Source organism: Mus caroli, chromosome 6, assembly GCF_900094665.2.
Source record: "Mus caroli chromosome 6, CAROLI_EIJ_v1.1, whole genome shotgun sequence".
Classification (NCBI taxonomy): domain Eukaryota; kingdom Metazoa; phylum Chordata; class Mammalia; order Rodentia; family Muridae; genus Mus; species Mus caroli.
Window position 1 is genome coordinate 117,166,898 of NC_034575.1, and position 11,337 is coordinate 117,178,234.

Genomic DNA, 11,337 nt, shown 5'->3' on the forward strand with positions numbered 1-11,337 from the left:
CTGAACTTAGGACTCTTTAGGGATGCAGAGAACAAAGATGATCATCTACCCCTTTCTTTTGCTTATCAAGATGCTGAGATATCTGAAAAAATGTCCCTGGTCCTCCCACCAACAGTAGTGAAAGATTCAGCAAGAGCCCATTTCTCTGTGATGGGTGAGTCAATTCATCCCTGGGGGACTTGGAACAATNTTCACTANCACTGCCCTGCCCCCCCNCCATGATTCCAAATGTAGCTTCCAAACTACTACACTTGGTCTCTTTAGCATCCTTCTTCTGTCTTTATCCCCTCAATTCCCACTGGGTTCTAGCACACATCACCCATAAAATTCCTTCACATCACTGAAAAGGGATTCTTTCTTTTTTCAATTTTTTATTAGATATTTTCTTCATTTACATTTCACATGCCATCCCGAAAGTCCCCTATACCCTCCCCTGCCTTGCTCCCCTACCTACCCACACCCACTCCTTGGCCCTGGCATTCCCCTGTACTGGGGCATATAAAGTTTGGAAGACACTGCTTTGTTCTTGAAGATATTGGCCATTCTGATGTCCTACCTCTCACTTCCAGGTGATATCTTGAGTTCAGCCATAAGAAACACACAAAANCTTCTCCACATGCCCTATGGCTGTGGGGAGCAGAACATGGTCCTGTTTGCTCCCAACATCTACGTACTGAAATATCTGAATGAAACCCAACAGCTGACCCAGACGATCAAGACTAAAGCCCTTGGCTTCCTCAGAGCTGGTCAGTGAGGCTCAGAAACTCCACCTTGTTCCTGTAAATGTCCTCTCTAGAAATGTCTAGAAATGGGCCTAACATTGGAGGGGAGAGCAGAGCACTGTTCTTGNTCAGTCCTATAAGCCAGGGNATGTGAGGGCCTCTCTGCCTTCAGATTTATAGCCTGCCATTCTCTGATGTATCCATTTCTTCAGAACACACCCAAAGCCTTCTATTCCAGGTTACCAGAGAGAGCTGAACTACAAACACAAGGATGGCTCCTACAGTGCCTTCGGGGATCAAAATGGCGAGAGAGAAGGAAACACTTGGTAAGAACAGTCCACTGTGTGCCAGGCCTTGTTCAACTCTTGTTCCTCACAGCAGCTACACATGCATCTTATTTCATGGAAGTCTAGCAGGTGCCTGGGCCTGAGACGGACATGTCTTAGGTAGCACAAACCATAAACTGCAGAACTAAGTTTCCCGTGAGGCTCATCTGTTTTGACTCTGAACCATGTGCTTTCCTGATGTCAGGAAGCTGGCTTTCTCATTTCTCTCCAGGATCATTCATCAGCAAATGCCTGGCTACATTTGGCTGAGCATCCAGAGATGCTCATAACTGAGACTCAAAAAGCTCTTGCCATTCTTCATGTGACCTTGCATTATATGAGAGTGTATTACTGAGGGCTGGAAAGAAGGCTCAGGTGCTAAGAGCACTGATTGTTGTTTCAGAGGTCCCAAGTTCAAATCCCAGCAACCACATAGTGACTCATAACCATCTAATGGGATCCAATGCCCTATTCTGGTGTGTCTGAAGATAGCAACAGTGTCCTCATATACATAAAAGAAATAAATACATCTNTGTTGAAAACTTACACACTTACTTAAAAACNCAAAACAAAAACAAACAGACAGTGTTATTGAGATAAATCACACAGACAAATGACCAACATATGACAAAGAAAAAAAGAGACTGACATGAACCAGAGATAAACCAAGAAGAGTGCTCTAATTTTTTGAGNCAGAAAACATATTGCTGGGGTTTTTAGGAAAGGAGATTATTCTGATNTACAAAAGGAAATCATGAGAAGGGGATGGGGAGAAGCCTAAGATAAGCATGTAGGTGTGTTAGACAAACACCAGAGGGTGAAAGGTAGAAGAAGTGAGAAAGAAAAGCAGGAAATACCTGAAACCACACCTAGTACATGCACATCTGAGTGGACCAAGGAATGGATGACTGCTTTGGAGTAGCCAGAGACGCTCTCCAGCTGTTCTTCTCAGAGACCTTTAGACTCATTGCTCATGAGACTGGACTGGGCCCCCTGGAAAGCCATGTTTGTAGGTACTGCCTCAGAACAAAGGATTCATCTCCCCACTCTCCCTCCCCCATCAGGCTCACAGCCTTTGTGCTCAAGTCTTTTGCCCAAGCTCGAGCCTTCATCTTCATTGATGANTCACACATCACCCACGCCCTCACCTGGCTCTCCCAACAGCAGAAGGACAATGGCTGCTTCCGGAGCTCTGGATCATTGTTCAACAATGCTATGAAGGTGATCTTTTCTGAACTGTTTATAAGAATGGTGACCTAATAACCCCTTAAAGTCAGGCCATACTACTTACCATGGGGAGGAATAAGCCTCTAGGATGGGAATGTACTTTTTCATAATGGGGATATGAATGGGAACTTCCACTGAACATGTGGATTGGCCATGAGCAGGGAAGGCATCTTTGATGGTTCGCTTGATGTATATTCTGCTGGTCTCACTCCTTCTTGTTTGCAGGGGGGAGTAGATGATGAAATNACCCTCTCTGCCTACATAACNATGGCCCTTCTGGAAAGTTCACTCCCAGCTACGGTAGGTGCCAGCATCCCAAACTGGTGAAAGCCTGTGGCTTTTTATCCTCTCTAAAGCCAAGTGGCAGCATTTTTTTTAAACAATGCTATGCATTTGTCAGAGTGCATCCATGAGCATCCACCTGCTCAATGAAATTCTGTATGTGTTCCAAAAATCAACCCAAAAACACAGCCCTTTTTGTCTGTATATTAAATGGAACATAGTTTATAAAAGGAAATGGCTCCCAACAGATGGAAGAGAGGGAAGACAGATAACCAGTGACAGGAAGAAAATAGGAAATAAGGAAGGGAAGGAGGCAAGGAGGATAAGGGAGAGAATAGGAAGGAAGGGACGGAGGGAGAAAGGAAGGGGAAGAGGGGAAGAGGGAGAGAGAGGGAGAGGGGAAGAAGGAGAGGGAGGGAGGGAATGGGAGAGAGAGAGCAGGAAGGAGAAAGAGAAAGAATGGGGAGGAGGGAGGAGGAAGGGAGTTAGAAGGGGTAATGAGGAGAGAGGTTGGGAGAGAGGAGGAAGTAAGGGAAGGAAGGAGAAAGGAAGGGAGAGACAGAGAGGGAAGAAGGGAGAGGTAGGGCAATGTGAGGGAGATACTGAGAAAGAATGGGGAGAAGGTACAGAGGGAAGAGAAGGGAGGGGAGGAGAGGGAGGGAGGATTGATTTGAAAAGCATAACCTCCTAAAGCCTCCATATTTGTCCCAGGACCTGCTAGAACCCTTTTTTCACGTAGCTCAGTTTTCCTTGTTCTCCCAACAGCATCCTGTTGTCTCCAAAGCCCTGAGCTGCCTGGACTCTTCCTGGAAGACCATAGAACAAGGACGAAATGCCAGCTTTGTGTACACCAAGGCATTGATGGCCTATGCTTTCGCTCTGGCGGGGAACCAGGATAAGAGAGATGAAATCCTGAAGTCACTTGATGAGGAAGCTATAAAAGAAGGTAAGACTGTGTTCTCAAGTGCCTCTCTATTTAGCTCCTGTGTAAAAAAGCAGGTGAGCTATGGAGCATGGATAGCGCTGTTAGTCCCGACTCTTTGGCATACTGAGGTTTCTCCTTGGACTGCCCCATGAAGAAATGAGTCTTCTTTCTNCACAACAGCCTTCTCTTTGGTATTTTCTGACAGTGTAACCAAAATCAGCAAATATACTATCATAGTAGAATGCACACGGGTCTAACTAGGTTACAAAGGTGAATGTAGTTAAAGCTTAGCTTTTCTCTCTGCTAAGGACATACCTACCAGAAGCAGTAAAGACTATGAAGAACACAAAGAGGAAAGATGCATCNAAGTTTTGCTATTTCAGTTGCAACTATAAACCCACTGGGAAACTTTACTAAGTCATTTGGTTTGAACACTGAACAAGCAACATTTTGTTCGGTGTGAGGGAGCTAAGGAGTAAAAGAATTATGTCTGCCATTGTCTCCTCAGCAGCTCTGCTAGAGCACCACTGAGGTTGGTTTAGTTAATAACTTACACATTTCTTTTCATGGGCTTTCTCAATCACAATCCATTACACCAACTGGAGATTTTTACTGAGGATTAGCAAATCTGGGCATACTGTGAGTGAAATTTTTGAAACCCTCTACAACCTTTTATAGTTCCTTCTTTCTACATATGGACTTGAAATCATTGACCACTCAGAATTTAAATTATTTCTCTATTTTTAACCCTAAGACAACTCCATCCACTGGAAAAGACCTCAGAAACCCAGGAAATCCGAACACCATTTGTACAAACCCCAGGCTTCCTCTGCTGAAGTAGAGATGAATGCCTATGTGGTCCTGGCTCGCCTCACTGCTCAGCCAGCCCCATCTCCTGAGGATCTCACTTTGTCAATGAGCACCATCATGTGGCTCACAAAGCAGCAGAATTCTAATGGTGGCTTCTCCTCCACACAGGTTGGTGGTTTTCCTTCAGAGTCCCCATGGGGTTAGAAGATTTAAACAAGAGACACAAAACAGTAACAAGATGAAAAGGAGAGAAGAACAAGGAAATGTTAGTCTAGAGTATTTTCTGTCACTAGGAAGTGATGGAAGNTATATCCTGTAACAAATTGCCATAGTTCCTGTGCCCAACCACAGGAGTTCTCTTCATACCATGGCTAGTGAAACAGGCCGATGGTACTGAGAGCTTCTAACCCAAACCCAGTTCTTAATATNAAACAATGGCAAATATCCTGGACTATCCATAATCCTAGACATAGCTCCTGTGCCCTAGAACAATATGTGGAGACCTAAGACCAAACCGACATGTCTGTTTCCCTAATGACCTTAGGTACCACTGTTTCCCTTCTCCTGACAGACTCTCCTAATCTTAAGTAAAGACACATCACCCTCAGGCTTTCTCCAAGCCAGCAGGAAGTCCTGCTGCCCTGCTTAACCTCTTGATACTTGGAAACAACCAGGACTGTAAAGTATTCTATCATCTAGTCAGTAAAACTCTCAAGAGATAATATCTCACATCCCTGGAAATAAACATCTACCACAATAACTATAATTTATGCTCCAGTTATTCTGGGCAGACATGTCAGAATTAATTTCCAGAGAAATATAGCGAGATGGCAGGGCCCTCTAAAGGGGATACAATGTACGAAAAGAAAATTTCTGTGATACTAGCCACCATGTTTTGCAATTCAGTTCTTTCCCTCTTTCCTGTCAATAGACTGTCCCTGTTGTGACAGTAAAACTCTCGCTGCATGNTTCTGCTCTCTGGTTGGGCTCTGTTCTCAGGGTAGCATCTGGACCTCTCTGGATAGGGAAGGATCATGTGACAGAGATCATTTCTGGATCATGAAGTATACTTCCCCAGAGTATGCCACCAAGGAGCAAGGCAGTGAAACACAACACTAGATCATAGATTTCCCTGTTTAATAAGACTGAATCAGGTCAGGCACTAGGCCATGCTGTTTGTGTGTCCTGATNGCTCAGCAAGGACAGAAGCAAGTTTCTCGAGGAGCACAGGGTTGTGATTTTGTGGGATTATGGAGGGTATAAACAAGGGAACCAGGGACAAGGAAGAAAAACAATGAATTCCAGGAGAAAATCTAATTTGTATTTATATTTTTTGATGGCTACAGTGCTCCAAGGAGGAAAACCATGTGAATATTTTTAATTTCAAATGTATTCTATATTAAAACCTAAAATGAAGACTAGAGCTCAAATAACTAGAGAAAAAAAATCTCATGACGGCTTGTGACAGCTAGAACAAACAAAGAGCTCAAGACCTTCCAAATGGACACTACCCTTAATGTATTTATTCATTCCCATCAGGACACTGTGGTGGCCCTCGANGCTCTGTCCAAATATGGAGCAGTGACTTTTTCCAGAAGCCAGAAAACTACTCTGGTGACCATCCAATCTACAGGGTCATTTTCCCAAAAGTTCCAAGTGGGGAACACTAATCGCCTGTTACTACAGCAGGTCCCATTACCAGACATTCCTGGGAACTATACCATCAGTGTGTCAGGGGAAGGATGTGTGTATGCTCAGGTAAGATGCTGGGAAGTTATGGGTGTACAGCTGTGAGCCTTCTTCCCCAAAATGGAAAGTCTGACTTTGCCTACCTGCACTCATTATGCTCAAATTGGGAAAAATTGATCCAAGGACACAGTGCAATGGAGGTGAAATATTTCTGTTCACTACTTGTCAGACTATGCTGAGATACAATATATACTTGGAGAAGCAGCTGTCTGCATTTGCTCTACGGGTACAGACAGTACCTCTAACTTGTAACAACCCCAAAGGCCACAACAGCTTCCAGATCTCACTAGAAATCAGGTATGAGATAGGCATGAGTGTCTGTCTCTGTGTGATCCTCTGTCTCTGTGTCTGTATGAGCATCATTCTGTCTCTGTGTGAACCTTTGTCTCTGTCTCTGTATAAGCATCTGTCTATGTCTCTGTTATGAGCATCTGTCTCTGTATGAACATCTGTCTCTGTCTCTCAGTTACTATAAGGCTGTCTTTCTAGAACTCTTCATGTAACAGGTTCAANGATATCTAATATGAGTCTCTTCATTATCATTTTGTTTTAACTGTAAAAAAATTAAGAATACTGGACTTCAACAAAGTAAACAATGAAGAATTGTAGATTTATGATTTCTAATTAGTCTACTTTTAGGATTCCTTTCTTGCAAACTATCATAATAAAATAATACACTATTCTTTTCCAAGAGACCTTAACATACATTATTCTTCTTCATCAACAAAGAATAGCCTTCCTGGTCTTTTAGGATTCCATTTTTCTAGAAGAAAAAAGATATTCTCATTTTCTGGCACTTGTGAAAATCTTTGTGGAAAATATAACCAGCAACAGGGTCTAACTGCAGAAACCAAAGGGATCTTNGATGGAAAGAATACATCCACAGAGTGACTTATCATCATACATTCGCAAGTGTGTGTAAAAGTATATGTGTGTGAGTGTGTGTTTGAGTGGGGGGGGAGAATTGTGTGTGTGTGTTTGTGTGTTTGAGTGTGTGTGTATGAGTGTATGTGTGTGAGTGTGTGTTTGAGTGTGGGGGGAGGTAGTGGGGGGGGGAGTATGTATGCCAGCATGTTTGTGTATGGCAAAGGACAATNTCAGCCATCAGCCCTCCTGTTCCTTACATACTTGTTTTAGATATGAAGTCTCTTACTGGTTAAGCAGATGCTGATGGTGAGCCAGCATGCTTGACAGACACAGACATTTTAATGCCCTCTCCAGACGATATTGTTTTGCAATCTATTTATATTAATAGTAAAGGCCATGTATTATAAAATATGGAAAAATCCCACAGGCTATATCAGGAATTACTGCCAGGCCTTGAAAAAGACAAGATTCAAACTATTAAGATGACTCCTTCTGTCCATTTCTTTGGTCTGTAGTTACACAGGCAGCCGGCCAGCCTCCAACATGGTGATTGCTGATGTGAAGATGCTATCTGGTTTCATCCCATTGAAACCAACAGTGAAAAAGGTAAACAGAGATGAGATGTTTGGATTCTCTGTATCCGCAGATTAGGAGCCTGCCAACACCATCAGAATTATGTCAACCCATCCATGTCAAAGCAATGTTAGCACTAATTTAACACACTTGGCTGGTGTTAAAATGCTGATATAGGTATGGATGGTGATAGCAGCCAGCACAAGAAACATAAAAAAGGTCTCTGAATTCATTGAGTCCACAATCTAGCTGACAATAACTTTTAAAGTGTAATGATCCTGGTCAGTAGTGATTCAGGGGAAAATATTATTAAATGTTACAATTGTAGGTGTAGTTTTAAATGTTAGAAGAACTATGAAAATTAACAACAAGCTAAAGTCGATAGCAGAGCACAGAGAATATTGGGTAAGTACTACCAAATGGGTGACTATTTTTATGTTCAAATAAAGTCAAAAATACCTACTACTACATCATATCATATACAGTTGGGCCTTTAGTAGAGTAGCATTCACAATTTTCAAGATATATTTTCATTCTTATTGGAAAAGTTTCTTCCCATTCATTTAAATGAATTCAATAACATCACCTTTCTAACACCTTCACTTCTACAGTTCATTTGCCTCTCTCACTCCCCCTCCAAGGTCTTTCCTTTTTCATTAACATGGGGGTTTTCTCTCATTTTCAGCTTGAAAGATTAGAGCACGTGAGCAGAACAGAAGTGAGCAACAACAATGTCTTATTATATTTGGATCAGGTACGATTCCTTCCTGCCTCCCTAAACATGTTGAGGTTGACAGTCCTTGATCTATGTGGGTCAGGTGAGGATCCTTCCCACCTTCCTATAGATGCCGAGGTGAGGTTTCTCTAATAATGAGTCTATGTGGGAAGCACATAGGAGAAGAGAGGGAATTCTAAAGGATCCCTTTAAAATTACAGGCTCGATACCTCACACTACATGATATTTTGATTTCTTTTTCTCTGGCCGGGACACATGANTCAGCCATCAGCCCTCCTGTTCCTTACATACTTGTTTTAGATATGAAGTCTCTTACTGGTTAAGCAGATGCTGATGGTGAGCCAGCATGCTTGACAGACACAGACATTTTAATGCCCTCTCCAGACGATATTGTTTTGCAATCTATTTATATTAATAGTAAAGGCCATGTATTATAAAATATGGAAAAATCCCACAGGCTATATCAGGAATTACTGCCAGGCCTTGAAAAAGACAAGATTCAAACTATTAAGATGACTCCTTCTGTCCATTTCTTTGGTCTGTAGTTACACAGGCAGCCGGCCAGCCTCCAACATGGTGATTGCTGATGTGAAGATGCTATCTGGTTTCATCCCATTGAAACCAACAGTGAAAAAGGTAAACAGAGATGAGATGTTTGGATTCTCTGTATCCGCAGATTAGGAGCCTGCCAACACCATCAGAATTATGTCAACCCATCCATGTCAAAGCAATGTTAGCACTAATTTAACACACTTGGCTGGTGTTAAAATGCTGATATAGGTATGGATGGTGATAGCAGCCAGCACAAGAAACATAAAAAAGGTCTCTGAATTCATTGAGTCCACAATCTAGCTGACAATAACTTTTAAAGTGTAATGATCCTGGTCAGTAGTGATTCAGGGGAAAATATTATTAAATGTTACAATTGTAGGTGTAGTTTTAAATGTTAGAAGAACTATGAAAATTAACAACAAGCTAAAGTCGATAGCAGAGCACAGAGAATATTGGGTAAGTACTACCAAATGGGTGACTATTTTTATGTTCAAATAAAGTCAAAAATACCTACTACTACATCATATCATATACAGTTGGGCCTTTAGTAGAGTAGCATTCACAATTTTCAAGATATATTTTCATTCTTATTGGAAAAGTTTCTTCCCATTCATTTAAATGAATTCAATAACATCACCTTTCTAACACCTTCACTTCTACAGTTCATTTGCCTCTCTCACTCCCCCTCCAAGGTCTTTCCTTTTTCATTAACATGGGGGTTTTCTCTCATTTTCAGCTTGAAAGATTAGAGCACGTGAGCAGAACAGAAGTGAGCAACAACAATGTCTTATTATATTTGGATCAGGTACGATTCCTTCCTGCCTCCCTAAACATGTTGAGGTTGACAGTCCTTGATCTATGTGGGTCAGGTGAGGATCCTTCCCACCTTCCTATAGATGCCGAGGTGAGGTTTCTCTAATAATGAGTCTATGTGGGAAGCACATAGGAGAAGAGAGGGAATTCTAAAGGATCCCTTTAAAATTACAGGCTCGATACCTCACACTACATGATATTTTGATTTCTTTTTCTCTGGCCGGGACACATGANTCAGCAGTTAAGGGCATATACTGCTCTTGCAGAAGACAAGAATTCAGTTCCCAGAATCAATACCAACTCACAAGTGCCTGTAACTCCTGTCCAGGGGATCTGATTCCTTCTTCTATGATCCATCAGTCCACACACAAGCACACACACATAATAATAATAATAATAATAATAATAATAATAATAATAATAATAGTAGTAGTAGTAATTGTTATTATTATAACAAAATAAAATCTTTTAATATTATTTCTTCATTGCTAGCTTTCCTGGAACCTTACATAGGATCTCAAGTCAGCAAATGAAAGTGTTTACTGACTCTTAAAATGGACAAAGTCAAATGTCATACATTAAGGAGGAATATGGACTTTTGGAATGGTTTGATAGACTGGAAAAGCTTCTTATACACCCAGGAGCCTCTACTTCAGTTTCCCCAGTCCCCAGTCTGAAATTCATATCACCATATCACCATCAACATAGGTTGGCAGTTAAAGAAGACCTTGACAATGAGGTTAACTGCTATCCAATGAAAAACTGAAGAAAAACACTGGTCCCTCTCATGAGTCTGGATTGTTTTCCTCTCTTTCCTAGGTGACCAATCAGACACTAGCCTTCTCCTTCNTCATTCAACAAGACATCCCAGTAACGAACCTGCAGCCTGCCATTGTGAAAGTCTATGACTACTATGAGACAGGTGAGCAAGAGATGGTGATGGACCCTTGTGGTATTGATTTATTTACAGTTCCTCACTATGTAGACCAGGATGGCACAAAATCTCAGACCTCTTGATTCAGAGTCCCAAATGCTGACATTTCAGGAATATGGCATCATACCCACTGTTAAAAGCAATTTTTTTTAACCACTGACCCATTATGTAGGTAAGACAACCATTTATAAAATTTGAGTTTATTCATCTACTGAAGCCTTATTCCTGTTTGTCCAAGCAACCATGTGGGATCAAACATGTTCACATAACCCAAGGGANCAAACATTTTACAAAATTAGGCCACTAGGTTGAAAGGCACACAACACTTCCTATTAAGACAGCAATGGGAAGATGAGAAATTGTACAAATACTTACAGAAGGAATAAAAAGATGAGAGAGAACTNTAGTCTGTGTGCCCAGTGGTGACAAAAGATATACAGCAAAGCCAGAGCTGGGGAATTAAAGGGGGGGATTCTTATCAAGTGAAGAGATATACCAAATGTTTCAGACTAGAATAATTCAAGAAATATTGATGAAAAAACAGAAACATAGCACAGAATCTGAAAGGATGTATGTGTAAAATGACCCCAGCTGTGACTCTACTCAAATACTGTAGAAGAAGCACACTTGGATTTTCTCCACAGGGTAAATGATTCCAGTATTGGTATATGTTTGATTCTTTATTCCGTGAGAGGCTGGCACAATACTGTGCCTGTGGAGGTCTGAGGGCCATTGAGGTAAATGTGTTCTCTCCTTCTGCCATGTGGATCCTGAAGACTGAACTCACTAAGGTCATAAGGCATGTCAGCAAGCACTCTTGC

The 11,337-nt window shown here is 41.6% G+C and overlaps 1 protein-coding gene across 1 annotated transcript in view; it reads left to right on the plus strand.

The window, feature by feature from the left end:
• Positions 1-10,680, plus strand: part of LOC110295777 (murinoglobulin-1) — a 363,481-nt gene extending 352,801 nt beyond the window's left edge. Inside the window, exons 23-34 of the mRNA XM_029478259.1 lie at positions 71-154; positions 570-746; positions 961-1,048; positions 2,113-2,269; positions 2,501-2,575; positions 3,323-3,503; positions 4,237-4,460; positions 5,832-6,050; positions 6,211-6,338; positions 7,424-7,514; positions 8,167-8,235; positions 10,402-10,680. Of these exons, the coding sequence (XP_029334119.1) occupies positions 71-154; positions 570-746; positions 961-1,048; positions 2,113-2,269; positions 2,501-2,575; positions 3,323-3,503; positions 4,237-4,460; positions 5,832-6,050; positions 6,211-6,338; positions 7,424-7,514; positions 8,167-8,235; positions 10,402-10,599 (1,691 nt within the window). The 3' untranslated portion in view covers positions 10,600-10,680. The remainder of the gene's footprint in view (positions 1-70; positions 155-569; positions 747-960; positions 1,049-2,112; positions 2,270-2,500; positions 2,576-3,322; positions 3,504-4,236; positions 4,461-5,831; positions 6,051-6,210; positions 6,339-7,423; positions 7,515-8,166; positions 8,236-10,401) is intronic.
• Positions 10,681-11,337: the final 657 nt, after the last annotated feature.